Genomic DNA, 27,627 nt, shown 5'->3' with positions numbered 1-27,627 from the left:
AACACATCCAAATGTGGCTGAATATCCAGACTTTGTTTCTGGCTTATAACAGCTAAAGAAAAATCACGTGTTTCTTCTCAGTGCATTAAAATATCCTGATTTTTAATAGAAAAAAACAGCAGGAATTTCAGGAAAACTGATAAAAGTGTACAAATCACAGCATTCACTCATCCTTCCTTTAAAGAATATGGAAATTGCCTTCAGGGAAAATTTAAAAATCACTAAAATTTACAGCTGGGGATTGCAAAAAAAGCCACCTGAGGGGCAGGGGGAGCTCTGGGTGCCTGGGGTCGGTACCAGTGTGGTTTCCCTGCTGGGGACAGGGGGTGGAGGCACAGCTGGGCACAGCTGGATACACCTGGGCCCTGTCCCCTGCCCTGTCCCACCCCTGTCCCCATTCCTGTCCCAGCTCTGTCCCCAGCCCTGTCCCCATCTCTGTCCCCATCCCTGTCCCAGCTCTGTCCCCAGCCCTGTCCCCATCTCTGTCCCCATCCTGTCCCAAATCCTGTCCCCATCTCTGTCCCCAATCCTGTCCCCATCCCTGTCCTCTCCCCTTTCCCCATCCCTGTCCCCATCCCTGTCCCCAGCCTGTCCCTCCCCTGTCCCTACACCCGAGGCACGGGGTAGGAGGCACAGGCAGCCAGACCACACATGTTCTTGCCCCGTTCAATGAGGAAATACCTGAGAGAGAGAGGAATGGCTGTGAGTGAGTGCTGCCTGCTCTGCCAGAGCCAGGGGGTCCCTCCCCAGCCCAGGGGTCCCTCACCCGCCCGTGGGTTCCCTCCCCACCCCAGGGGTCCCTCCCCAGCCCCAGGGGTCCCTCCCCACCCCAGGGGTCCCTCCCCAGCCCCAGGGGTCTCTCCCCAGCCCAGGGGTCCCTCCCCACCCCTGGGGTCCCTAGCCAGCCCGTGGGTTCCCTCCCCACCCCCTGGGCTCTCCCCCACCCCCAGGGGTCCCTCCCCACCCCCTGGGCTCTCCCCCACCCCCAGGGGTCCCTCCCCACCCCCTGGGCTCTCCCCCACCCCCAGGGGACCCTCCCCAGCCCTGGGGTCCCTCCCCTCCCCAGGGGTCCCTCCCCAGCCCGTGGGTTCCCTCCCCAGCCCGTGGGGTCCCTCCCCACTCCAGGGGTCCCTCCCCAGCCCGTGGGTTCCCTCCCCACCCCCTGGGCTCTCCCCCACCCCCAGGGGTCCCTCCCCACCCCAGGGCTCTCCCCAGCCCCAGGCAGGCCCCCTCACCCCTGCATGCCCCACAGGCGGCCCCAGGAGTTCTTGACGATCCAGTGCGGGGTCCCGCCCTGCTGCCCGTAGCCCACGGCCAGCACGGCGTGGTTCACCTTGTCAGGGGTGTGCTGACAGCGGGGGCTGAGGGCAGAGCACAGAGCACAGCCTGGGATCAGCCTGACAGCAGCTACAGGGATCAGTCTGACAGCAGCTACCAGGGATCAGTCTGACAGCAGCTACAGGGATCACCCTGACAGCAGCTACAGGGATCAGCCTGGCAGCAGCAGCTACAGGGATCAGCCTGACAGCAGCTACCAGGGATCAGTCTGACAGCAGCTACAGGGATCAGCCTGACAGCAGCTACCAGGGATCAGTCTGACAGCAGCTAGAGGGATCAGCCTGACAGCAGCTACCAGGGATCAGTCTGACAGCAGCTACCAGGGATCAGCCTGACAGCAGCTACAGGGATCAGCCTGACAGCAGCTACCAGGGATCAGTCTGACAGCAGCTACAGGGATCAGCCTGGCAGCAGTTACCAGGGATCACCTGACAGCAGCTACCAGGGATCAGCCTGGCAGCAGCAGCTACCAGGGATCAGTCTGACAGCAGCAGCTACCAGGGATCAGTCTGACAGCAGCTACAGGGATCAGCCTGACAGCAGCTACCAGGGATCAGTCTGACAGCAGCTACCAGGGATCAGCCTGACAGCAGCTACCAGGGATCAGCCTGACAGCAGCTACAGGGATCAGCCTGACAGCAGCTACCAGGGATCAGTCTGACAGCAGCTACAGGGATCAGCCTGGCAGCAGTTACCAGGGATCACCTGACAGCAGCTACCAGGGATCAGCCTGGCAGCAGCAGCTACCAGGGATCAGTCTGACAGCAGCAGCTACCAGGGATCAGCCTGACAGCAGCTACAGGGATCAGCCTGGCAGCAGCAGCTACCAGGGATCAGCCTGACAGCAGCTACAGGGATCAGCCTGGCAGCAGCTACAGGGATCAGCCTGACAGCAGTTACCAGAGATCAGCCTGACAGCATCTACAGGGATCAGCCTGGCAGCAGCAGTTACCAGGGATCAGCCTGACAGCAGCTACAGGGATCAGCCTGGCAGCAGCTACAGGGATCAGCCTGGCAGCAGCTACAGGGATCAGCCTGACAGCAGCTACAGGGATCAGCCTGACAGCAGCAGCTACAGGGATCAGCCTGACAGCAGCAGTTACCAGGGATCACCCTGACAGCAGCTACCAGGGATCAGCCTGACAGCAGCAGTTACCAGGGATCACCCTGACAGCAGCTACCAGGGATCAGTCTGACAGCAGCAGTTACCAGGGATCAGCCTGACAGCAGCAGTTACCAGGGATCAGCCTGACAGCAGCTACAGGGATCAGCCTGACAGCAGCAGTTACCAGGGATCAGTCTGACAGCAGCTACAGGGATCAGTCTGACAGCAGCAGTTACCAGGGATCAGCCTGACAGCAGCAGTTACCAGGGATCAGTCTGACAGCAGCTACCAGGGATCACCCTGACAGCAGCTACCAGGGATCAGTCTGACAGCAGCAGTTACCAGGGATCACCCTGACAGCAGCTACAGGGATCAGCCTGACAGCAGCTACCAGGGATCAGCCTGACAGCAGCTACCAGGGATCAGTCTGACAGCAGCAGTTACCAGGGATCAGTCTGACAGCAGCAGCTACAGGGATCAGCCTGACAGCAGCTACCAGGGATCAGCCTGACAGCAGCTACCAGGGATCAGCCTGACAGCAGCAGTTACCAGGGATCACCCTGACAGCAGCAGTTACCAGGGATCACCCTGACAGCAGCTACCAAGGATCAGCCTGACAGCAGCTACAGGGATCAGCCTGACAGCAGCAGCTACCAGGGATCAGCCTGACAGCAGCTACCAGGGATCAGCCTGACAGCAGCTACCAGGGATCAGCCTGACAGCAGCTACAGGGATCAGCCTGACAGCAGCAGTTACCAGGGATCAGTCTGACAGCAGCAGTTACCAGGGATCAGTCTGACAGCAGCAGTTACCAGGGATCAGTCTGACAGCAGCAGTTACCAGGGATCAGTCTGACAGCAGCAGCTACCAGGGATCAGTCTGACAGCAGCAGTTACCAGGGATCAGCCTGACAGCAGCAGCTACAGGGATCAGCCTGACAGCAGCAGCTACCAGGGATCAGCCTGACAGCAGCAGTTACCAGGGATCAGTCTGACAGCAGCAGTTACCAGGGATCAGCCTGACAGCAGCAGTTACCAGGGATCAGCCTGACAGCAGTTACCAGGGATCAGCCAGGCCAGCAGCCCTGAGCTCCCTCTGCAAACACAGCTATGGCTGCTCTGAACTGCCAGCTGTGCAGGGGAGCCATGGAAGGGAGACACTGCTCTGCTTTTCCAGCCACACCTGGAAAATCAGGGACTCCAGGGACTGCTGAGCTGCAGTGCAAAGGAATTCTCCCCACTGCAGCTCTTGGTGCCTGCCTGTGCAGGTTTGCCCTGAAATTCGAGGGCAGTGTTCCATGTTCTGCACAGGAACAGCAAGCTCTGGGGTCTAAATGTGTGTTTCCTCTAAATTTTCAACCTTTAAACTGCACTTGCTGAAAGCTGCTGCTTGTGGCATGAAACAAGACATGGTACATGCTCCCACCTCAAGAGCATCTATTTTTAAACATTTTCAAACTGTAGCACAGGAAAAGATCAATAATCCACCTCAGGTTTTCTTTTTGTCAATCTCTTAACAGCTGCTCTGGGCTGAAAGCTCTGGAGCATCAATTATTGCAAGCACTCTGACTTTAAATCCACCTTAGACAGTGAATCCATGGGATAGGTGCTGCTGGGGTGCTCCTCTGACAATGTCCCTGCCCAGGGCTGGCATCACCTCTGGCATCACTGGCTGCTGGTCCAGCAGAGCCACTGGAAGCAGCACCTGAGAGCTCCCTGGGGCAGAGCCCTGGGGCAGAGCCCAGGCTCAGGCTCTCCCCTGCACTTTCCCTGCAGCTCTATGTGACTGAGGGCTCATCACCCCACAGCATTTCTCTGTTTCCCCAAAAATGCCCTGCTGGGCTGACAGCACCTGTGCTGTGCTCAGCTCTCACCTTTCCAGGGTGTGCTGATCTCATGAGAGAGGTGTGAGAACACAGTGCAGTGTCCCTGCAGCCAGCAGGAGAAACAGGGATGGGCTCCAGCCCCACACATTCCCCTGCCCCACCTCACCACACCAGCTTCACTCACTTGGAATACACTCCTTTCCTGTAGTGCATGAAGTCACTGGTCACCTCAAAGGCAAAGCTCACTGGGTTGTGCTTCCCCACAGCTTCCACCATGCCGTCCTCATCGTACTGCAGGGGAGGAGCAGGGCACCCATCAGCTCCTGCCTGTGCTGGGAGCAGCAGGAGCTGCAGGAGGTGACCCTGCCTTCCTGCACAGACAGGTGTGACAGTGCTGAGCACCAGGACTCTGTCCCAGCCTGGAGCTGCAGGAGGTGACCCTGCCTTCCTGCACAGACAGGTGTGACAGTGCTGAGCACCAGGACTCTGTCCCAGCAGGAGCTGCAGGAGGTGACCCTGCCTTCCTGCACAGACAGGTGTGACAGTGCTGAGCACCAGGACTCTGTCCCAGCAGGAGCTGCAGTAGGTGACCCTGCCTTCCTGCACAGACAGGTGTGACAGTGCTGAGCACCAGGACTCTGTCCAGCCTGGAGCTGCAGGAGGTGACCCTGCATTCCTGCACAGACAGGGAATGCAGGGCTGAGCTGTCAGATGAGAACCAGGACTCTGTCCCAGCCTGGGACACTCTGGGAAGCAGCAGAACCCAGCTCTGGATTTTGGCTGCAGCACCACCTTCCAAAAGGAGAGTGCCAGCAGCTCACTGTCCCCAGGAGAACACAGGCTGCAGCTCAGCTGAGCTGAGCACACCCTGGCCATCCCTGCACCTTCTCCTGGCTCTCTGGAACTCACACAGGCTGCAGCTCAGCACAGCACACCCTGGCCATCCCAGCACCTTCTCCTGGCTCTCTGAGGAACTCACACAGGCTGCAGCTCAGCACAGCACACCCTGGCCACCCCAGCACCTTCTCCTGGCTCTCTGAGGAACTCACACAGGCTGCAGCTCAGCACAGCACACCCTGGCCACCCCAGCACCTTCTCCTGGCTGAGGAGCTCACACAGGCTGCAGCACAGCTGAGCACACCCTGGCCATCCCTGCACCTTCTCCTGGCTCTCTGAGGAGCTCACACAGGCTGCAGCTCAGCACAGCACACCCTGGCCACCCCAGCACCTTCTCCTGGCTGAGGAGCTCACACAGGCTGCAGCACAGCTGAGCACACCCTGGCCACCCCAGCACCTTCTCCTGGCTCTCTGGAACTTTGGGAAGGAGCCTGAGGAACTCACCTGTGTGATATTGATAACATCCTTGACAAAGGCAATGGCTTTCTCTGGCTGGAACTTGCAGGTGCCGTTCTGTGGGGACAGAGAGGAGCTGCAGGAGCCCGTGCCAGGCTGTGCCAGGCTGTGCCAGGCTGTGCAGGGCTGTGCCAGGCTGTGCAGGGCTGTGCTGGCAGTGAGTACCTTGGCCCTGTAGGGGTAGCTGTCCTCCCCCATCAGCCCCTTGTTGTACAGGATGTACTCGAAGGCTTGGCTGGGCAGGCCCCTGTGGGACAGAGAGGGTGGCACAGCTCAGCAGGTGGCAATGTGGGGCTGAGGGCAGCACTGCAGCTCCTGCAGGGCAAAGCCACCAGCCTGCCCCCCTCTGCAGCCAGGGAGACAGGCAAGGGCAGTGCCCAGCCCAGAGCCCCCAGAGATGCTCCTGCAGCATCTCCCTGCCTGGCACCTCACACCTCACCCTGCAGGAGAGCACCAGGAGCCTGGCAGCGTGGGGCAGCTGGCCCACACAGCCCTGCACGCTGAGAGGTGCTTCTGGTGCCCAGCCTGAGACCCACATCTGCAGCAAGCAGCTGCTCCCTTCCCTGGCACCCTCCAGCAGCACATCTCAGGAGGCAAGAGGAGAGAGGTGATCAGGGAGTGCTGATGGGGACACGCCCAAGGAGGAGTCACAAGAAAAATAAAAAGCACCAGGAGTGGCTTTGCTCAGCTCCAAGTGTCCCTCTAGGATTGCTTATCTCACAGAAAACAGAAGTTGTCAGAAAACTCTGTTCTCTAGCAAAGGCAGGAGGAATTTACAAAGGGGAAGCTCAGGTTTCTGTGGGTTCCTCACATGAGCCAGGGGCAGAACAACAGCCAGAACCCCCAGGGCTGCTGTGAGAAACACCTCAGACAAAAACTAACAAATGAGGAACAACAGAGGTTGGGAAATGCTGGGGATTTACTGAAATGTCCCAACCTCAAGGGAGGGTGAAATTAAAATAAACAACCAAATCCAAAGTTGCTTCCCCTGGCAGGTTGCAGCCAAGGGAAGACAAAAGCCATTCCATTCTGTGGAGGGCAGCTCTTGGGGAAGGCTGTGATCACAGGATGTGAGACACACTCACTTCTGTTCTTCCCTCTCTCACTTACCCACTGCAGCCATGGTTGTTGAAGGCCTGGGCACAATCAACCAGCTGCTGCTCTGCCTGCAGAGAAGGGTTTGAGTCAGGGACTGTCCCACAGCTGTGCTCAGAGCCAGGGACACAAAATGCCACCCCAGGGCAGGAACTGAGAGCTGGCTGTGACAACAGCACAGCCCTGGCTCAGCCATGCAGCTGCCTGCTGCCCACTGGAGTCACCTGGAAGTGGCAGAGCTGGGCAGCAGCCTGGATTCCTCCCCATGCCTGCCAGGAATCCACCCCTGCCCCCAGCAGGACTGGCTGAAATGTCTTCCAAAGGTCAGGTTTGTTTTTAACACACCCAGCCCTCAGTTTTTCTGCTAAGCTGTGTAATTGGCTACTGCCTTTCTAGTTCTTCAGGAATATCAATGCCCTGGGAGCTGAAAAACCAACATGTCCCACTGTGCCCCCTCACTGCTGCTTTCCCCAGCCCTGCAGCCCCAGCCCCTCTGGCTCCATCCTGCTCCCAAAAAGGCTCTGCCAACCCAGGGAAATCCCTTACCAGAGAGAGCAGCTTTCCTGTGGCAATGGCAATGGCAGACTCCAAACAGCCCGTGGTGGAAAAGGTCCAGCAGCTCCCACAGGCACCCTGCACCAGGGAGAGGAACTGCTCTGGGAGCTGCTGCAGCTCAGCAGCCCCCCAAAACCTGGGCAGAGGGGCCTGGCAGCACTGCAGAGCCTCCAGTGCCTGCTGGCAGAGCAGGGGGAGCTCCCCATGGCACCAGCACTGCTCCTGGGGTACAGCAGGAACAGAGGGGCTCTGGGGGGCTCCCCCTGGCACCAGCACTGCTCCTGGGGCACAGAGGGGCTCTGGGGGGCTCCCCCTGGCACCAGCACTGCTCCTAGGGCTCAGGATGCCATGGCACAGCCACCAGCCCTGTCTGGGCACCCCACACCCTCCTCACCTGGTTTTTCACGGGTGTTACAAAGTTCCCCTTCTTCCTCCAGTCGATGGAGTCGGGGCAGGGCCCGGAGCTGCGCAGGAAGCTCCCCTTGGTGGCTGAGCAGTTCTGCCAGACAGGCAGCAGGGCTGGGAGCTGCCACCAGTGCCACTACAGCCACCCTGGCTGGGTGGGGGACTGGTGACCAGCACACACACACTGAGCACGGCAGCAGGGAGCCCTGGAGGGCAGTGCCAGCCTGCAGCCCTGGCTGCTCAGGGGCAGTGACACAGCCATGGGCAGTGGCACAGCCAGGGGCAGTGGCCCAGCAGGGCACTGGTGCAGGGCACTGGTGCAGGGCACTGCAGAACTGACCAGGGCACCCGGCCGGACCCTGCCCTGCCCGCCCGCGCCCCCAGCTCACCTGGGGCTCGCTCCACAGGTACAGCTTCTTAAACTCGGCAAAGGTCAGGTCTGAGAACTGGTTCAGGCCCACTGTGGGGGAAAGGGGACACTGCTGAGCGGGCTCAGGGCTCCCAGGGGCTGGGCAGTGCCCAGGGGGCTCAGAGGGGCTCGGAGGGGCTCGGAGGGGCTCGGAGGGGCAGGCAGTGGCCAGGGGGCTCGGAGGGGCTCAGAGGGGCAGGGCAGTGGCCAGGGACTCGGGGCTCGGAGGGGCTGGGCAGTGGCCAGGGGGCTCAGGGGTGCCGGGCAGTGGCCAGGGGGCTCAGCTGGGCAGGGCAGTGGCCCAGGGGCTCGGGGCTCACGGAGCCGGGCAGTGGCCAGGGGCTCGGGGCTCACAGAGCCGGGCAGTGGCCAGGGGCTCGGGGCTCAGAGGGGCAGGGCAGTGGCCCGGGGGCTCGGGCTCCTACTCTGGAAGCTGTGGTTGCCCGCGTTGTGCTCCTCGATGCGCCGCTTGTTGCCCAGGAAGATGCGCAGCCGCCGCGGGTACTCGTGCGGGCGGTACCGCCGCTGGTTCTGCGGGGACAGCGCGGCTCAGGGACACGGACCGCCGGCACCGGCCCGGCCCGGCCCGGGCTCACCTGCAGCATCCAGGCCTTGAACAGCTGCTCGTCTGCGGGACACAACGGGGCCGTCAGCGCTGCCGGGAACGAACCGGGCCGGGCCGGGACCCAGCGGGACCGAGCAGGGCCGAGCCGGGACCCAGCGGGACCGAGCAGGGCCGAGCCGGGACCCAGCGGGACCGAGCCGGACCGGGACCGAACCGAGCAGGACTGAGCCCGAACCGAACGGGACCGAGCCAGGCCGGGCCAGAACCGAACGGGATCGAGCCGAGCCAGAACCGAGCGGTACCGATCCGAGCCGAGCCGGCCCAGGCCAGGCCGTGGCCAGTCCCCGTGCCCTCCCGGTGCCCCCGTACCTTCGGCCGAGGGCTCCCAGGCGGCGGCGGGGACCAGCAACGCGGCCGCGGCCAGCAGCAGGGGCCAGCCCATGGCCGGGCCGGGCCGAGCCGAGCCGAACCGAACCGGGACGGAGCGGGGCCGAGCGGAGCCGAACCGGGACGGAGCGGGGCCGAACGGAGCCGAAAGGGGCCGAGGCGCTGCCAGGGGGCGGGGCAACGGGCTGGGGGCGGGGACAGAGTGGGCGGGGCATTGGGTGGGCGTGGCATGTATTGGGCGGGACATTCTGTGGGCGGGGCACTCTGTGGGCGTGGCACTGGCAGTGGGCGGGGCCCGGGCCCGGCGTTATCCCGCCCGTAAAACTCTCACAAACCCCGGTTCACCCTGAGATAGAATAGATTTATTAGCAAGAGGTAATCAGGAAACATATATTTTTACAAAAAAAATGGAAATATTATTATTTTTTTTTCTCCCAAACAAGCTGTAAGTTGAAATAGTTTTAGGGCTTGAAAGAGAATTCCCATACCACGAGGTATTGCTTACAGCAAGTGTTGTGTGAGTGGAGCATGCCTGCCACTGCCGGGGAACCGTGTCAGGGACTGTACAATGTAAAAAACCCAGGTACTATTCACAGAATAAGCACTACATTACTATATCCTGCTAGCGGGTGGTTAGCCAGGATTACAGTAGATGTAATAAAAACACTCGTCATCTCTAACTCTACGTCATGGTACTCAGAGTGGGCACGAGGGGACGGATCTACAGCATATCCACAGGAGCTGGGCGCAGCGAGGAGAGGCGGGGGATGCTTCCATCGTCCCACTTCGGGGGAGCAGGGCAGCAGCGGGGCCCGTGCCGGCAGCACGAGGGTGGCAACACACAGAGGGCAGCTCACACCGAGGGACAGCCTTTAATCTTCCCTTCTGCCACCTTACAGAGTTTGCCGTGGGGTGTCACCGCCAGCACTGCCCGAGTGAGAGCTGCCCTGTGCTGCCCCAGAGCCCCGCGGGGACACGGGGCTCACCTGGGACACAGGGCTCACCTGGCCCCATAGAGACACAGGGCTCACCTGGTCCATGGGGACACAGGGCTCACCTGGCCCCATAGAGACACAGGGCTCACCTGGCACACAGGGCTCACCTGGCCCCATAGAGACACAGGGCTCACCTGGCACACAGGGCTCATCTGGGACACAGGGCCCACCTGGCCCTATAGAGACGCAGGGCCCACCTGGCCCTATAGAGACACAGGGACTCACCTGACCCCACAGGGACACAGGGCTCACCTGGCCCCACAGGGACACAGGGCTCACCTGGCCCCATAGAGACACAGAGCTGACCTGGGACACAGGTCACACCTGGCCCTATAGAGACACAGGGCTCACCTGGCCCCATGGGGACACAGGGCTCACCTGGCCCCAAAGGGACACAGGCTCACCTGGTCCATGGGGACACAGGGCTCACCTGCCCGACCACCAGCCCCCCAGGAGGGACAAATGACAAAAGGAACATGATGGAGAAGAGCCCGGGGCTGCAGAGTGGTGGCTGAAGGCTGCTGGGGACGGGCGCGGCGCGGGCTGGGGGCTCGGGGAGCACAGACTGGGGTCACTCCAGGGCGTCCATGGCTATGTACAGGGCGGGGCGAGTTCGCAGCTCAGGAAGGCAGCTTGGGCTCGATCCGCAGAGAGGCTTCGTACAGGCTCTCCTCGTCCATCACACACGACTGGTCCAGCAGGTACTGCGTCACCTGGGGGGAGGGAGGGGCTGGGAGCGCTGGGGGCACAGAGCCCCGGGCTGGGCAACTGCTGGGCTCAGGTGACAGAAATGTGTGTCCTGTCCCATCTGTTACCCCAGCTGGGGCAGTGCCCCTGATCTCCTGGCACACATTATCTGCTCATGGGCCATCTTTAAACCAGCTGGGCAATCATCTTTATCTTACCACAGCCCATCCTCCTCCAGGAGATATCTCCTGTTCATGGCCAGTGAGTCCCAGGGCATGACTGATAAAATTCCATCATCCCATGGGAGATGCTCCAGCCAGGGGAGCAGCCAAGCCTTTCCTACCCAGATAAAAACTGACATTTGGGACACCAAGGAACCTTCTTTCCACTGGATCCCAGAGGAAAGCCAGACCTTTGCACATCATCCCTGGAGCTTCAGAGGAAACTGCACCTTCTCCAGGAGCACTGCTCCAGCTGAACCACATCTGCCCCTGCAGGAGGATGCAGCCACCATTGAATGGGACTGTGCCAACACCCTGACTGACTGACAGGTGTCAGCTTGGATTCTGACTCTGGCAGGGCTGGGATTGTTCTGTGTAATACTGCATTGCTATTTTAATTTTCCTAGTAAAGAACTGTTATTCCTTTGCCTGAGAGCCCCTTAATTTCAAAATTACAATAATTTGGAGGGAGGGGTTTACATTCCCCATTTCAAAGAGAATCCCCTGCCTTTACTGGCAGCCACCTGTCCCTAAGCCAGGACACACACACAGCCTGGTGAACAGGGCACCTGGCACAGAGGGTGCCTGAGCCCCTGCAGCAGATCCTCTGCCAGTGGAGCCCCAGAGCCCCCTCCAGCCCCTCCCCTGCCAGCAGACTGCAGCTGCCAGGTCCTGGAGTGGGAAAGGGAGAGGAGGGCAGAGAGCAGGCTGGCTCTGGGCCAGGGCTGTACCTTGGGCTGGTGCTCGATCTTGTAGGAGGTTTGCTGGAACTGGCGGATCTCCCTGATGATGTGTGAGATCTGTGCAGGGAGAAAACACCGTGGGTGCCCGTGGCTCAGCACACCCAGAGAGCCCACCCAGCGCCCAGGAGGGCAGGGACACCCAGCACAGCCCCATGGAAGGGCCTGCCTGTCTGCTCCAGACACCAGGAACAGGCCCAGGTGTGTGCAGGGCTGTGCAGGTGAGGCTGGGAGCACAGAGCTGGCCACAGCCACAGCAGCCCAGGCTGGCCCTGAGCCCAGGGCTGCAGCACTCACCATCCTCATTTTGGAGAAGTTCACCAGGCCATCCTCAGTGTAGTTGGGGGTGCCCTCCTCGATGAAGGCCAGGTCTGTCAGGTACATGCCCAGGTAGGGGACACACGGGGGGTCACAACTTTGGGAGCAAACCAGAGAGAAAGGAGGAATTAAACCCTCTCACTCTGGGGCTTGGGGCAGGCTGGGGAGGAGGAGACAGTGCTTTAGGCAGCAGCACTGGGAGGATTCTCTCTAGTGCAGGAAATCATCCCCAGCACAGCAGGACAAGCTGGACCTGTGGCTGTGCCCCTCACAAAGCCATGGGGGGCAGGGGAGGAGCTGAGGGCAGCCTTGACCCCTTGGGAGGGCCAGGAAGACCTTCAGAAACATCCATGGGCAGCCCTGTGGAAGGTGAGGAATGGAACAGAGGAGCTTTAAGGTCCCTTCCAACCCAAACCATTCTGGGATTTGATGGGGAACATTGTTCTCTGGTGCAGGGCAGTGATTTTTCCCTTTGCAGCCCCTTTTATTGCCATCCTTCCAAGGGGGCAGCTCAGTGCTGGGGATCCCTGTGCAGGGGAGCCCTCAGGGCAGCTCTGAACGACCCTGGCAGCAGCCTCAGCCCCCACAGCAGCCAGCAGCAGCCTGGACAGGAGGAGAAGCACCTTCACTCACTTTTTCAGGGCCTCCCTCAGGTTCTTGAACCTGCCCTCCGACGACACCAGCTTCTGGAGCTTATCAATCAGAGCCTTGGTCTGCAAGGAACAAAAACTGCTGAAACCCCCAGGTTCAAAAACCAGTGCTCCTGGCTGAGTGGAGCCTGCAGTGGAGCCAGCCCAGCTCAGTCTGGCTCTGCACCAGCTCCTGCTGTCCCTGTCCCTCACACAGGAATTCATCCTGCTCATCCAGAAGGGGAGATGAGCCCAGGAAACCAAAGAGAGCCTGTGTGTGTGTGTGTGTGTGTGTGTGTGTGTGTGTGTGTGTGCTGCTGCAGGGTCTTCTCACAGGGAACCAGAGACAGGACAAGGGCACAGCAGTTGTGCCAGGAGAGGTTTGCACTGGATATTGGGAATTTTCTGAATGGCTGTGCAGCCCTGGCACAGCTGGAGCCAGTGGCTGAGCAGATGTGTGGATGTGGCACTTGCTGAGCTGGACTTGCATGGTCTGAGAGCTTTTCTAGCCCAAATTCCCCCGTGGTTCCATAACAAACCCAGCCCCATGCCTGTCCCCTCACCACCTCCCTCCTGGGAACAGCCTGGAACACCTTCCTCCACTCTCCAGCTCTCCTTCCAATCCTCCCATGGCTGGGAAGGATAAATCAGGAAAACCTTATGGATATCACCACTAGAAAAAGATGCTAACAATATAGAATATAGGTAAGATTGAGATGAAAGCAGTGTTCCACTGAGTGGCTGAGAGCAGCAATGTGGATGCCTGGAGGTTTTCTCCCTTTGTTAAGGTAACACCAGTTGCTGCAAATACCAAAGAGCAGCAGGGACCCCCCCTGGCATGGCAGGAACGGTCTGAGATAAAGTTTAGAGACAAGAAAGTGGTAAAACATGGTAATGTTTTATAGATTCCTATAGGCTGAATGTAAATGTCAGAGAATTGTATCTTGTACTAGTGAAAGAGCAGAATATTCAACATAGACAGGTTTGTGAAAGGAGACCCAGCCCTCTTGTCAGACACCCTCTCTCTCCCCTGCTCTTCTCCCTGCACCCCTCACCTTGCTTTACCCCCTTTGTTATCTCACCCCTCTGGGCCTGCCCTGAGCAGTATGAATTAAAAAAATTGTTACTTTTAGCAATTCATCTTCTAGCCACTTGTTTTAGCCACTTGTCTTAACCATTTGCTTACTGCTGCTGCTTTTGCCGTTACTTGCCACTGCTTTTGCTACTGCCTGTTAAAACTAATATCCTTTGTAATAAACCGTGCTTTATAACAAATAACCTTTTAACTATTAACTACTTTACTTATTAAAAAAATACCCAACAAGTAAAAGCCTAAAAGCTCAAAGCAAAACCCTACAGAGCTCCGGGAGTTAAGTGCCTATAAAGCACCTAAAAGTCAAAAAAACCCCACATCAAATTCCACATCTAGCTGTAGCCACAAGCTCCCAGCCGAGCCCTTTTCTGTGGAATAAACTGCAAAGTTCAGGAGCAGAAACCAGCGCCGAGTTTGCCGGGACATCACAGCTCGGGCACCCCGCCCCGCCCCGGGGCGCCGCCCGTACCTGCTTGGAGACCTTGAGCCAGGTTTTCTTGAGGCGGAAGATGGCACTGCGGTTGAGGGAGGAGGTGATCTCCAGCACGGCGTTGTAGTTGTGCAGGCAGCGGCAGATGTCGGCCACCGCCACCCACTTCTCGATGGCGCAGACGCGCGCCGCCAGCTCCGAGCTGCGGATGATCTCGGACGCGATCAGGTTGCTGACCTGGGGATGCGGCTGGTTGTGGGCGCAGCTCCCCGTGCTGCAGCCCCAATGCGGGTTTGGGATCTGCCCGTGATCCTGCTGCAGCCCCGCTGCGGGTTTGGGATCCCCCTGTGCTGCTGCTGCAGCCCCAATGCGGGTTTGGGATCTCCCTGTGCTGATTCTGCAGCCCCAATGCGGGTTTGGGATCTCCCTGTGCTGATCCTGCAGCCCCAGTGCGGGTTTGGGATCTCCCTGTGCTGATTCTGCAGCCCCAGTGCGGGTTTGGGATCTCCCTGTGCTGATTCTGCAGCCCCAATGCGGGTTTGGGATCCCCCTGTGATCCTGCAGCAGCCCCACTGCAGGTTTGGGATCTCTTTGTGCTGCAGCCCCACTGCGGGTTTGGGATCTGCCCGTGATCCTGCTGCAGCCCCGCTGCGGGTTTGGGATCCCCCTGTGCTGCTGCTGCAGCCCCACTGCGGGTTTGGGATCTCTTTGTGCCGATCCTGCAGCCCCACTGCAGGTTTTGGGATCTCTTTGTGCTGCAGCCCCACTGCAGGTTTGGGATCCCCCTGTGCTGATCCTGCAGCCCCACTGCAGGTTTTGGATCTCCCTGTGCTGATTCTGCAGCCCCAATGCGGGTTTGGGATCCCCCTGTGCTGCTGCTGCAGCCCCAGTGCGGGTTTGGGATCTCCCTGTGCTGATCCTGCAGCCCCACTGCAGGTTTGGGATCTCCCTGTGCTGATTCTGCAGCCCCAGTGCGGGTTTGGGATCTCCCTGTGATCCTGCAGCAGCCCCACTGCAGGTTTGGGATCTCCTTGTGCTGCAGCCCCACTGCGGGTTTGGGATCTCTTTGTGCTGCAGCCCCACTGTGGGTTTGGGATCTCCCTGTGCTGCAGCCCCGCTGTGGGTTTGGGATCTCCCCAGCAGGAGAAGCTGCACCAGCAGTGCTGCACCTGCACCAGTTCCCCAAGGCACGGGGATCTTCAGGGGGACTTTCTCAGGGCCTGTGGGGCAGTGACCCCCAGACAGCCCAGCCCTGGGGCAGTGACCCCCAGACAGCCCAGCCCTGCCTGTTTTCATTCCCAGGTTTATCATTTTATAGCAAAAACAAGTTCTCCTGGCTGGTAGGAACCCACAGGGGGGCTGAGCTGCCTCCCCTGTGCCATCTCCCCCTGTTCCATCCCCCCATTCCATCCCCCCATCCCCTCCCCATCCCATCCCCATCCCTGCAGCTGCACCCACATCATTGAAGTGCTTCGTGTTCTTCATGATGTATGGAGTCCTCTCGTTCTTCTCCAGCTTCATCCAGCCTTGCCCAAAGAACTCTCTGCAAACCACAGTGCTCAGGTCAACTCTGATTTCCCAGTTTTATGGGATGCCCAAGCCCTGCAAGCTCCACTGTGTCCACACAGGGTGGAGATCCCGGGGTCTTTGCCCCCATGCTGCTGGAAAGGGTTGAAAGTGTGATGGCTGTGGGACACCCACACATCTCCCTGAGCTGGGTACCTTGGGGACATCCCATAAAAGCAGAAAACCAAGGATCAGGACTCAGATCTGCCCAGGAGGGCTTTGGGGTGTCTGGGGTCAGCCCACCACGAGGCCCTGGTGGCCAGAGCCACCTTTCCTGACCCACAGGGATCACTCACTCGTACGGGATCTTCTTGAAGACCAGGTGGTCCAGCAGGGTCAGCTGCTCTGCGATCTCCAGGGCTGAGTGGTTCTCAAAGGGCTCTGCTTTGACCCCCTCGGCCTGCAGGACAGAGGAGCAGTGGGGTCACCAGGCAGGGGCAGGGTGAGAGCTCCCACACCTCAAACACAAACACAAACCCACGCCAGGCTCCCAAAGGTTCTTCCCCAGCATGAGGTCCAGACCTGCACGGGGTCACTGACTGCTGCCTGTCCTCAAACCAGTCACAAAGACATCATCCCTAGACCCCATCCTTGGTCACAGCTCACCCAACACACCCCCACACCCCAAAAAACAGCACTCAGACAAGGCTGCTGCCACTCCCTGCAGCACCTCCATCCCTGCTGCCTGCAGGGAAAAGATCAGCCACTAAAACCACAAATCCTTTCCCTGGAGCTGGGTTTGGAGACCTGAGCATCAGGACCTCCAGCTGCCCCCTCCCAGCAGCCCAAGCCAGCGGGGCAGGCAAGGGGGGAAGCAGATTTACCATCTGCAGCACCTCCTCCAGGGTTATCTGGTTGTCTCCTGGATCCTCCTGGGTCAGGGTCCTGTGGCACAGAGACAGGGTTGCAGCAGCTGGGAAACCCACCCAGCCTGTGCTGCATGAGACATCCTCAGTCCCACTGCTCATTTTCAGGAGAAAAACACTCCTTAAACCAGGCCATGGAGCCACGGTGCCACACCAGCCCCCAGCACAGCCCCCAGCACTGCCAGGGCTCTGCACCCACTGGGATCAAGGCTGAACTCGGCCATGCACCAAGGGGGTCACACCCACCCCATCCTGAGGCTGAAGGCCCCTCCTCATCTTCCTCCCCGGCCCCTCCCGGGCCCCTGCTGTGATCCAGGTGACAGCAGGGACAGCCGGCAGCGCAGCAGATGCCACCTCCCGCCCGCAGCCCTCACCTGATGATGTTGGCGGCCGCTTTCCTCTCCTGGGTCAGGAGCTCGGGGTCGTGGATGACCTCCTCCAGGAAGCCAATCACCCGGAACTTCAGCTCCTCGTTGGTCTCAAAGTCCTGCCAGGGCCGGCACAGCCGTGGGGTCAATCCCAGTGCCCCGTCCCGAGCACCCCGAACCCAGAGACTGCCCTCCCCCTGCACCCAGCCGGGGTGGGGCTGCTCCAGCTGCCCTGGCTGCGCCCCAGCTGCGCAAAGATCCCGGTCCTGCTCCTCGAGTCCCGGCCGAGCCCACCCCGCAGGCAGGGAGGCGCTGCGCACCTGGGAGTGCTTGGACACCCAGTGCCGCAGCACGTTCAGCACGCGGTTGGTGGCCGCTCTCCGGATCACGAACTCCTTGTCCCCGTTCCGCTGGTCCGTCGGGAAGCCTGAAACTGCCGGGCCCCTCAGGAGGGGCTGCCACAGGAGCCCCTTCCCCAGCACCCCGGAGCTCTGTGCCACGGGGACACCTGGGCCACCCGCACATCCCTCGGGCAGCGCCGTGCCCGGGCTCGCAGGAGCAGGAGCTGGGCTCGGGGGTCTGAGGGTCTGGGGGCTCAGGGGAACTGGGGCTCAGGGGGATCTGGGGGCTCAGGGGGATCTGGGGGCTCTGGGGAACTGGGGGATCTGAGGGTCTGGGGGCTCAGGGGAACTGGGGCTCAGGGGGATCTGGGGGCTCAGGGAAACTGGGGGATCTGAGGGTCTGGGGGCTCAGGGGGTCTGGGGATCTGGGGGATCCGAGGGTCTGGGGGCTCAGGGAGCTCTGGCGGGTCTGGGGGCTCTGGGGCTCACGGAGCTCTGGGGGATCTGGGGGCTCAGGGGATCTGGGGGCTCAGGGGATCTGGGGGATCTCGGGTTTTGGGGAATCTGGGGCTCGGGGGACTCTGGGCTCCCCCAGCAGGGCTCTCCCAGCAGAGAGTGCCTGCAGGGCATCCCCTCTGGGAGCAGGGACCCCCCAGAGCAGCCCCGGGGGCGGTACCTGCGCTGGCCAGGGACATCCTGCGGTACTTCTCCTTGGTGGGGGTGCCCTCGTTGGCCCCCGCCGTGGCGATGGCGAAGGCCGAGGTGGCAGACAGGGCGCTGCGGGTGCTGTCCAGGTCCCGGCAGGACGTCATCACCATGCCATTGTTGTAGGAAAACAGCGAGAAATCTGCGGGAGGAGAAATGCCACACCCCTGTGGGCGCCGCTGCGGGTCCCCACGGGGGACACCCCCCGACCCCACTCCTTACCTGATGAGTTTTTGCACTTGATGGACTTGGGAGTGGTCGGAGATTTCGTTGGGGAAGCTTCGGCTTCTGCCTCATCGCTGTGGTTGGGATCCGTGTCCGACTCCTCCCTGACAGAGACCTCGGAGCCTGCGGGGAGCGGGGAGCCCCTTGCACCCTCCGGACACGGACACGGCCACGGCTCAGCCCCTGCCCACCCGGGTCCGGCCGTCCCAGCTCCGCACGGTGCGCACAGGGACAGAGCTCGGTGCTTCTGGCCATGATTTGGAACAGGGTTTTCCTTGCAGGTGGAAGGTTTGAGTGGTGTCTTTGGTTTTATTACTAAAAACCACTGAGGTTTTTGGCTTCATAATTAAAAGCCACTGAGGTTTTTGGTTTCATTATTAAAAACCACTGAGGATTTTGGTTTCATTATTAAAAACCACTGAGGTTTTTGGCTTCATTATTAAAAACCACTGAGGTTTTTGGCTTCATTATTAAAAACCACTGAGGTTTTTGGCTTCATAATTAAAAGCCACTGAGCTTTTTGGTTTCATTATTAAAAACCACTGAGGATTTTGGCTTCATTATTAAAAACCACTGAGGATTTTGGCTTCATTATTAAAAACCACTGAGGTTTTTGGATTTATTACTAAAAACCACTGAGGACTTTGGCTTCATTATTAAAAACCATTTAACCATTTTTGGTTTCATTATTAAAAACCAATGAGGTTTTTTGTTTCATTATTAAAAACCAATGAGGTTTTTTTGGCTTCATTATTAAAAACCACTGAGGTTTTTGGCTTCATTATTAAAAACCAGTGAGGTTCCAGAGGCAGGAACTCTGTGCATGCCCTCTGCCCCAGTGCCCCCCGCCCCACAGGCTCTCACTTTGCTTTCCCAGCACCGACTCCTCCTGCTTCTCCGAGGCCGCCTCCCCCTCGTCGGGGATTTTGTTGGGGTAGCCGCTGGACACGTAGAGCTTGTTGATGTCCAGGCTGGTCTTGCCGAAGGGCGCCAGGGCGGGGTAGACGGCGGCGCCGCCGTTGGAGGAGCAGCCGAGCGCCGCCAGGTCCAGCGCCTTGCCGCCCGTGATGATGGGGATGTTGAGCGACAGCTTCCTGCGCCGGCTGGGCGACGACGACTTGGAGATGGACAGCGGCGGCGGCGACGAGAACTTGCGGTTGGCCCGGGGGGATTTGGGGGGCTCCCCGTAGAGCAGCTTGTTGTTCTGGCTGTTTGCAAACAGCAGCTCCAGGGAGCTGGGAGGGACGGGGAGAGGGTGAGCTGGCACCTGGGGGTGTGGGGATCGCCCCGTGGTGGCACCGGGACACCGGGATGTCCCCCCACCATCACCCGGGCAGCACTTTGGGGACACCTGCAGGGCTGGGATCATCTCCCCGCCCTGCCCGGGGCTGTCACAGCGCCCGGGGCAGCCTCACCGAGCAGGGATGGCGCTGATGGGCTTCTTGTAGATGGTGATGAGCTTGTCGAGGACCACGAGGGCGGTGGTGAAGACGCGGTAGGAGTGCAGGAAGGTGTTGAGGAAGTCGATGCTCAGGAAGCGCAGGTCCGTCAGCCTCTCCAGCAGCCGCTCCACGCTGGCGTAGCGGATCTGCAGGACCTTGCAGGAATTCATCGTTTTACTGAACCTAATGTCAACATCATCACAATACAAGCTGGCATCAGACCTGCAGAGAAACAAGATATCTGTGGTTCCAGCCTGGAACGAAACCAAGAGACCATGGGAAGCGGTGCAGGAGGGAGCCCTGCTGGCGCAGGGAGTCCCCACGGAAATCGGGGTGGGAACGTTCCCAGGGCAAAACCTGGAAACCCACACCCGGGAAGGGGCAGAGCGCTCAGCAGGCAGAGGGGTGGGGATGGGCCATCCCCAGGTGCACACAAACCAAACCCCTGCCCTGCCTGGCAGCAGGGAGTGGGGCAGGAACACCCCAGCCTGGAACAGCCCCCCTGCCCCACACGTGTCCCTGCACAGCCCCTGCGCTCCAGCACGACAGGGACAGCAACCCAGTGCCCCTCCCTTCCGCCCCTTTTACCCCTCCTCACTACTTTTATTTTTATTCTAAACTCTCCCCTTCGTTCCCACCTCCCCAGCACAGCGATCCTCCGCAGCTCATTAACGCTCCTAATCACCGCTGGAACAGCCCCTGGGGCACAGGGGAGGTCCTGGCAGCTCTGGCTGTGTCCAGCCCTGCCCACACTCACTTGATCATCTGGGGCACGGTGACCTTGGAGTTCTCCTCGAAGGCGTTCATCATCAGCCCGTTGCAGCGGATGTTGTCCACGCACTGGGTGGAGGAGCAGGGTCAGGGCTTGGCCCAGAGCAGGCATTTCCCTGCCCACCGCTGCCCCCACACCCCAAAACCAGCTCCTGGGGCGCCCCCAGCCCGGCAGGGACCCCTCCCCGCTGGCTCCCACCTGGCTGATGTCGCTGGTCCACGCTGCCTTCTCCTGCCTGGACGAGGCCACGAGGATCACGGTGAAGGACGACGAGTCCTTCGGCTCCACCACGATTTTGAAGTCGAGGTGGTCAATGTCTTGTCCTGGTGTTTTGGCTTTGGAGCAGAAGAACCCCACACAGTGATTGGGAAAGGTTTTCCCGTCCCCTGTCCCCCAGCCAGGGCTTTGGTCACGTTTCAAGCAGGGTTTATTCAGGTTTTTGTGGGCTGCTGGCTGCCCCAGGAAGGGCAGGTGTGTGAGTGTGTTTGGTTCACAGCAAACAATTCACCTAATTAATCCCCAATTGTGGGTTCCCTGCATCTACTGGCGCCTGAATTTGATCCGGTGACCAGCCCAGCCCCCTCCCAGCACGTACCGTCCTCGTCGGTGCTCTCGGGCTCCTCCACCAGCGTGCAGTCGATGAGGGAGATCACCCCGTTCTGCAGGAAAGGGAAAGGGGGCTCAGCACCGGCACTGGGGGGTCCCCAGCCCCCCAGAACAGCCCCCAGGGGTCCCCAGCCCCCCAGAACAGCCCCCAGGGATCCCCCGACCCCCAGAACAGCCCCCAGGGGTCCCCAGCCCCCCCAGAACAGTCAATGAGGGAGATCACCCAGTTCTGCAGGAAAAGGGGGCTCAGCCCTCAGCCCCCAGGGATTCCCAGCCCCCCAGAACAGCCCCCAGGGATCCCCAGCCCCCCAGAACAGCCCCCACCCAGGGCAGGAGTCGGGGTTCAGCACCAGAACGCCCCCAGGCTGGATCCTCCATCCTTGTCCCCACCCCAGGGACGGGGACAGGTCGATGTCCCCAGGGGGACACCCACACACAGCTCCTGCTTTCACTGGGGAAAAAAAAAATCTGTGCCTGCTGGGATCTCCGGGCTCTCCTTGTCAAACTGATCAACTAATTTGTTTATAAATTATTTAATAGGAGCTTTAAATTTAATTTTCCCAAAGTCTGTTGTCGCAATTATCAGCTCTTTGCCACGGACTGTAATTCTTCAAACTGATAATTTAATGCCAGTAACAAGCAATTTCTGTAAGATTCTTGCTCAATTAACTGCCAAACTTCCCCAAATAAACCCAGGAGCCCAGGGAGTGCTACAGCCAGCCCGGGCTGTGATTCCAGGTGCTTCCAGAACAGCCTGCCGGCATTCCTGCTGCCAATCAGGGCAAGTCCTTTTACCGAGATCTCGTGTTTCTCATCCCCCCCGTGGCTCAGCTCCCACAAGGACCCGATGAAGCAGCAGCAGCAGCCGCAGGCTCACCTTGGTGAGGTGCAGCTTGCCCCCGGAGCCGCGGGTGCAGATGATGAGGTGCTTGGAGAAGAGGAAGCACTGGCGCTCGCCCTCCTTCCTGAGCGACAGCGAGCCCAGGCGGCCGCGGGTGATCTTCCCCTTCTCCGACATCGGCACCTGGATCAGCGACCCTGCGGGGCAGCGCGGGGCGGGTCCGGCGGCGGGGAGGGGAGAATCCGGGTTAGGGACCCACAAACGGGGATGGGGCACCCAAAAACAGGGATGGGACACTCAAAAACAGGGATGGGACACCCAAAAACAGGGATGGGACACCCAAAAACGGGGATGGGACACCCAAAAACAGGGATGGGACACCCAAAAACGGGGATGGGACACCCAAAAACAGGGATGGGAACATCCTGGGTTAGGGACCCACAAACGGGGATGGGACACCCATAAACAGGGAGAGATCCGAGAGAGTCCCGGCAGCCAGGCAGGGGAGCACCGCGGGTTAGGGTCACCCAAAACAAGGATGGGGCACCCAAAAACAGGGATGGGAACATCCCGGGTTAGGGACCCAAAAACAGGGATGGGACACCCAAAAACAGGGATGGGAACATCCTGGGTTAGGGACCCAAAAACAGGGATGGGACACCCAAAAACAGGGATGGGGCACCCAAAAACAGGGCTGGGAGCATCCCTGGGTTAGGGTCACCCAAAAACAGGGCTGGGAACATCCTCAGGTTAGGGTCACCCAAAAACAGGGCTGGGAGCATTCTCAGGTTAGGGACACCCAAAAACAGGGCTGGGACACCCAAAAACAGGGCTGGGAGCATCCCTGGGTTAGGGACACCCAAAAACAGGTCTGGGAACATTCTCAGGTTAGGGACACCCAAAAACAGGGCTGGGAGCACCCCCAGTTTAGGGTCACCCAGCAGCTGGGGGGCACCCCCAGGTCCCTGCCCACCCTGTGCCCCCATCCCATCCCATTGATCCCATCCCATTGATCCCATCCCATTGATCCCATTGATCCCATTGATCCCATCCCACTCCAGCAGGACCAGGAGCTCCGTGCTGCTGCTGCCTCCCTGTGTGGGGCAGTGACAGCGCAGAGCCAGAGCTGCCAGAGCTGAGCCCCTCTGGGCACTGGGAACCCAGAGCTGGGTTCTATTCCTACATTTCCATCAGGGCAGGGCCTGGCCTGGCCCTGGCACTCACCTTGCCTGACGAAGGTCTGGCTGGTGTCCAGCAGGATCTCGCAGCCCTCGATGATCATCCTCTCTATGGCCAGGTTCTTCCGGATGTTTTCAGTCTCGCTCACCTCGTCGTGCATTATCCTGGGGGATGCAGAGGGGGAATCCCAGCTGGGGGGGTCTGCACAGGCTTCCCCAGCCCCTTTGGGCGTGGGGGGCTGCACCAGGCAGAGCAAAACTGCAGGAATATCTGAATATCTGAATATCTGAATATCTGGATAACTGAATATCTGAATATCTGAATATCTGGATAACTGAATAACTGAAGGGAATTGCAGCAGTGTCCACCCAGACAGAGCCAGAGTTCCTGGGACCTGTACCCCTGCCCAGACTGTGCCCCCAGGATGACAAATACTGAAATGTGGGTGCTTGGAAATCACAAAATTCAGATTTAGGGCAGACAGACCCCCCCATGGCCAGCCCCCTGTGATACCCCTGCTGCTGAGCAGTGGGGAAAGGGATGGAAACTCTTTAAAAACTCAAAGTGTGCGGGTGGGTTTGGCACTGACATCCAGAGCACTCCAGAGGATAAAACCAGGGAATTATGGCCAATTCCCAGGTGCTCACGTGGAGATCTCAGAGGCACTCGGTGCCTTCCCAGGGCAGCCCCACCAGCCCTGAGCAGAGCACAGGACCAGACACTCAGACCATCCCAGCCCTCCCTCCACATCCAGGAGCCCTGGGAAGCACTGCCCCGGCCAGGAGCAGCCAGGAGCTGTCCCAGCCCCCAGCATGGACCAGCAGCTCTCACCTGGACAGCTCCTCCAGCTTGGACTTGGCGTAGTCCAGGCTGTTCCTCTCCACGTGCTCGTGGGGAGTGTGAGCCAGCAGCTCGTGCAGGGTCAGGATGTACCTGGGGATCTGCAGGGGGAGAGGGGTCAGAGGGGCACAGGGGACAGCAGGGTCACCCTGGGGGCACAGGGGACAGCAGGGACCACCCTGGGGGCACTGGGGACAGCAGGGTCACCCTGGGGGCACTGGGGACAGCAGGGACCACTCTGGGGGCACTGGGGACAGCAGGGTCACCCTGGGGGCACTGGGGACAGCAGGGACCAGCCTGGGGGCACTGGGGACAGCAGGGACCAGCCTGGGCTGCTCCTGTCACTGCTGGGGACAGCAGGGTCACCCTGGGCTGCTCCTGCCATGGCTGGGGACAGCAGGGCCACCCAGGCTGGCTGCAGAGGTCACCTGGAACATGGGGTAGGTGAGGAAGGTCTCCAGGGTCCTCTCCTCGCAGTCAGGCTTGGCCTCGTAGTGCTTGAGCAGCTTGTCGAAGTCGCGGTTCTGCTTGCAGTGCGCCAGGATCTGCAGGCTGTACTGGTGGTTCCGCACAAACTCCTGGTAGATGTTCAGCATGGGCAGCAGGATGTCAAACAGGTCGGCTGTGGGCAGAGCAGGGGCTGGCTGGGAGCTGCAGGCACAGCTGGGGGCTGGCACAGCCCCCCAAATCCCCTCACAGCCCCAAATCCCCTCACAGCCCCAAATCCCAGTCACAGCCCCAAATCCCAGTCACAGCCCCCCAAATCCCATCACAGCCCCAAATCCCCTCACAGCCCCAAATCCCATCACAGCCCCAAATCCCATCACAGCCCCAAATCCCAGTCACAGCCCCCCAAATCCCACTCACAGCCCCAAATCCCCTCACAGCCCCCCAAATCCCAGTCACAGCCCCCCAAATCCCACTCACAGCCCCCCAAATCCCCTCACAGCCCCCCAAATCCCAGTCACAGCCCCAAATCCCATCACAGCCCCAAATCCCCTCACAGCCCCAAATCCCCTCACAGCCCCCCAAATCCCCTCACAGCCCCAAATCCCAGTCACAGCCCCAAATCCCAGTCACAGCCCCAAATCCCATCACAGCCCCAAATCCCCTCACAACCCCAAATCCCATCACAGCCCCAAATCCCCTCACAGCCCCAAATCCCAGTCACAGCCCCCCCAAATCCCATCACAGCCCCAAATCCCCTCACAGCCCCAAATCCCAGTCACAGCCCCCCCAAATCCCCTCACAGCCCCAAATCCCAGTCACAGCCCCAAATCCCAGTCACAGCCCCCCCAAATCCCAGTCACAGCCCCCCCAAATCCCAGTCACAGCCCCAAATCCCAGTCACAGCCCCCCAAATCCCCTCACAGCCCCAAATCCCCTTACAGCCCCAAGTGCCTGTGGAGCTGCAGGAGCAGGAGGAGGAGGAGGCAGCAGCACTCACCCAGCACCAGCGTGGGCCAGCTGGAGATCCGTGCCTTCAAGCCTTGGTAGAAAATTTGGTGCAAGAACATGATTGTTTCACTGGAAGAAGAGGAACCAAGAGGGGACTAAGCAAACCAAGAACGGGCAGATGAACGAGAGGGGAAGAACGAGGAACCAGACAAAACCCCCAACCCAGAGAGAGCAGGGCAGCCCTGGGACAGCCCCTGGAGCTCAGGGAAGGATGGAGCTGCAGGGAGCCTGGCACTGAGCCCCAGAGCTGCTGGCACTGAGCCCCAGAGCCCCCAGAGCTTCTGGGACTGAGCCCCCTGAGCCCCAGAGCCCCCACAGCCCCCACAGCCCAGGCTGGGGCTCTCTGTAAGGGTCAGTGCCAAGTTTCCCTGATCTGCCTCACAACCATCATCAGAGACTGAGACCCAGGATCCCACCATGGCTCTGGGCCTGAGTTCTGGCCTGGCTGAGGTGGATGCTGGCCAGCACTGTCTGTGCTGTGCTGGTGCTGCCCAGCACTGTCTGTGCCTGTTCCTGGTGCTGCCCAGCACTGTCTGTGGCTGTGCTGGTGCTGCCCAGCACTGTCTGTGCCTGTGCTGGTGCTGCCCAGCACTGTCTGTGCCTGTTCCTGGTGCTGCCCAGCACTGTCTGTGGCTGTGCTGGTGCTGCCCAGCACTGTCTGTGCCTGTTCCTGGTGCTGCCCAGCACTGTCTGTGGCTGTGCTGGTGCTGCCCAGCACTGTCTGTCCCTGTGCTGGTGCTGCCCAGCACTGTCTGTGGCTGTGCTGGTGCTGCCCAGCACTGTCTGTGCCTGTTCCTGGTGCTGCCCAGCACTGTCTGTGGCTGTGCTGGTGCTGCCCAGCACTGTCTGTGCCTGTTCCTGGTGCTGCCCAGCACTGTCTGTGGCTGTGCTGGTGCTGCCCAGCACTGTCTGTGCTGTGCTGGTGCTGCCCAGCACTGTCTGTGCCTGTGCTGGTGCTGCCCAGCACTGTCTGTGCCTGTGCTGGTGCTGCCCAGCACTGTCTGTGCCTGTGCTGGTGCTGCCCAGCACTGTCTGTGCCTGTTCCTGGTGCTGCCCAGCACTGTCTGTGCCTGTTCCTGGTGCTGCCCAGCACTGTCTGTGCCTGTTCCTGGTGCTGCCCAGCACTGTCTGTGCCTGTGCTGGTTCTGCCCAGCACTGTCTGTGGCTGTGCTGGTGCTGCCCAGCACTGTCTGTGCTGTGCTGGTGCTGCCCAGCTCTGTCTGTGCCTGTGCCTGGTGCTGCTCTCAGCAGGGTGCTGGTTATTGCTCCCTGTTCCAGCACCTGTTACCTGGAGCAATGATCTCCACACACAACAGTCCATAAATCTCCCACCTTCTGGCCAGAGGCCACTGGCTTTGGAAAAGGACTATAAAAAGTGACTTTCCTGAACAGACTCTGAGATCTCTTTCTCCCCAAGGGATTGAAGACACGTCTGTCATTGCACAACCACGAGGACCCGTCCTGTCTGCTGGCAGCCACATCCCATCCTCTCTCTCTCTCTTTCTCCTTTTTTACTTCATTTCCTTTACCTTTCTCTCTCTCTCTCCCCTTTTACTTCATTTCCTTTACCTCTTTCTCTCTCTCTCCCATCCCAAAACTGAATTGTTACACACAATAAACTGCATTCCTGACTCTCTTGCTCTTGTCCTTTGCACGCTGGGGTGGAACCAGCCACCCCGGCTCCCGCTCAGAGGGTGGCACGGACCTGTTGAGGAAGATGCTGCTGACATCGTCGTGGGTGATGGGCGGTTTTTTGGAGCTGGCAGCCATTCGCAGCGGCCGCAGGAAGTTGTTGACGAGGATGTGGAGCTGCTGCACGTACTCAGCCTCAGCCTCCAGCATGCTGAACACCACCTGGTTCCTCTTGCGCATGCTGTCGGCGTGCGGGGACCTGATGTAGTCCTGGATGATGGTTTTCCACTTCCTGCGGCACAGCCAGCCCCGCAGGAAGCTCTGCACCTGGGGAGCAGCGCCGGCAGTCAGCGGCAGCCCCGGGAGCATCCCTGGGCACACGGAGCATCCCTGGCTCTGCGTCTGCCTCCTCCCGGGAGCCCGACACCCGCCCCGTCCCTGAAGTGCTCAGGGGAGGTTGGGAGCGGCTTGGAGCAGCCTGGGATGGTGGGAGGTGTCGCAGCCCATGGAAGGAGATGAGGTTAAATCCCTTCCCTGTGTCCCACTGCGGGGGTGCCCAGGGCTGCTCTGCTGCTCCCCGTGGGAACGCTGCCGGGGTGAAGGGTTCTCCTTGGCCAAAATAAAAGCTGTGACAGC

The 27,627-nt window shown here is 60.0% G+C and overlaps 2 protein-coding genes across 5 annotated transcripts in view; both read right to left on the bottom strand.

Moving 5' to 3' along the window:
- Positions 1-81: 81 nt before the first annotated feature.
- On the bottom strand, positions 82-9,220 carry CTSH (cathepsin H). Its single transcript, XM_056500242.1, has 12 exons — positions 9,020-9,220; positions 8,682-8,713; positions 8,511-8,616; positions 8,066-8,136; positions 7,666-7,770; positions 7,263-7,349; positions 6,732-6,787; positions 5,787-5,868; positions 5,610-5,678; positions 4,453-4,559; positions 1,236-1,361; positions 82-681 (listed from the first exon to the last, which is right to left on the bottom strand). The coding sequence occupies exons 1-12, from the start codon at positions 9,090-9,092 to the stop codon at positions 606-608; spliced, it is 990 nt and encodes a 329-aa protein (XP_056356217.1). The 5' UTR covers positions 9,093-9,220; the 3' UTR covers positions 82-605.
- Positions 9,221-9,371: 151 nt separating this feature from the next.
- Positions 9,372-27,627, bottom strand: part of RASGRF1 (Ras protein specific guanine nucleotide releasing factor 1) — a 31,706-nt gene continuing 13,450 nt past the window's right edge. Inside the window, exons 5-27 of one of the 4 annotated variants that reach the window (XM_056500190.1) lie at positions 27,065-27,318; positions 25,349-25,428; positions 24,330-24,523; positions 23,893-24,002; positions 23,107-23,225; positions 21,919-22,079; positions 21,031-21,094; positions 20,634-20,770; positions 20,421-20,503; positions 19,637-19,885; positions 19,086-19,456; positions 18,219-18,344; positions 17,968-18,138; positions 17,271-17,383; positions 16,957-17,069; positions 16,541-16,601; positions 16,013-16,116; positions 15,609-15,693; positions 14,190-14,387; positions 12,632-12,711; positions 11,978-12,095; positions 11,672-11,740; positions 9,372-10,745 (exon numbers count right to left, since the gene is read on the bottom strand). In XM_056500190.1, the coding sequence (XP_056356165.1) occupies positions 10,653-10,745; positions 11,672-11,740; positions 11,978-12,095; positions 12,632-12,711; positions 14,190-14,387; positions 15,609-15,693; positions 16,013-16,116; positions 16,541-16,601; positions 16,957-17,069; positions 17,271-17,383; positions 17,968-18,138; positions 18,219-18,344; positions 19,086-19,456; positions 19,637-19,885; positions 20,421-20,503; positions 20,634-20,770; positions 21,031-21,094; positions 21,919-22,079; positions 23,107-23,225; positions 23,893-24,002; positions 24,330-24,523; positions 25,349-25,428; positions 27,065-27,318 (3,153 nt within the window). In that variant the 3' untranslated portion in view covers positions 9,372-10,652. The remainder of the gene's footprint in view (positions 10,746-11,671; positions 11,741-11,977; positions 12,096-12,631; positions 12,712-14,189; positions 14,388-15,608; positions 15,694-16,012; positions 16,117-16,540; positions 16,602-16,956; positions 17,070-17,270; positions 17,384-17,967; positions 18,139-18,218; positions 18,345-19,085; positions 19,457-19,636; positions 19,886-20,420; positions 20,504-20,633; positions 20,771-21,030; positions 21,095-21,918; positions 22,080-23,106; positions 23,226-23,892; positions 24,003-24,329; positions 24,524-25,348; positions 25,429-27,064; positions 27,319-27,627) is intronic. The other 3 variants (XM_056500191.1, XM_056500192.1, XM_056500193.1) reach the window with 3 other exon arrangements.

Source organism: Oenanthe melanoleuca, chromosome 10 (assembly GCF_029582105.1).
Source record: "Oenanthe melanoleuca isolate GR-GAL-2019-014 chromosome 10, OMel1.0, whole genome shotgun sequence".
NCBI classification, from domain to species: domain Eukaryota; kingdom Metazoa; phylum Chordata; class Aves; order Passeriformes; family Muscicapidae; genus Oenanthe; species Oenanthe melanoleuca.
The sequence above is the reverse complement of the archived record's forward strand: the minus strand, read 5'-3'. Positions and strand labels throughout refer to the sequence as shown.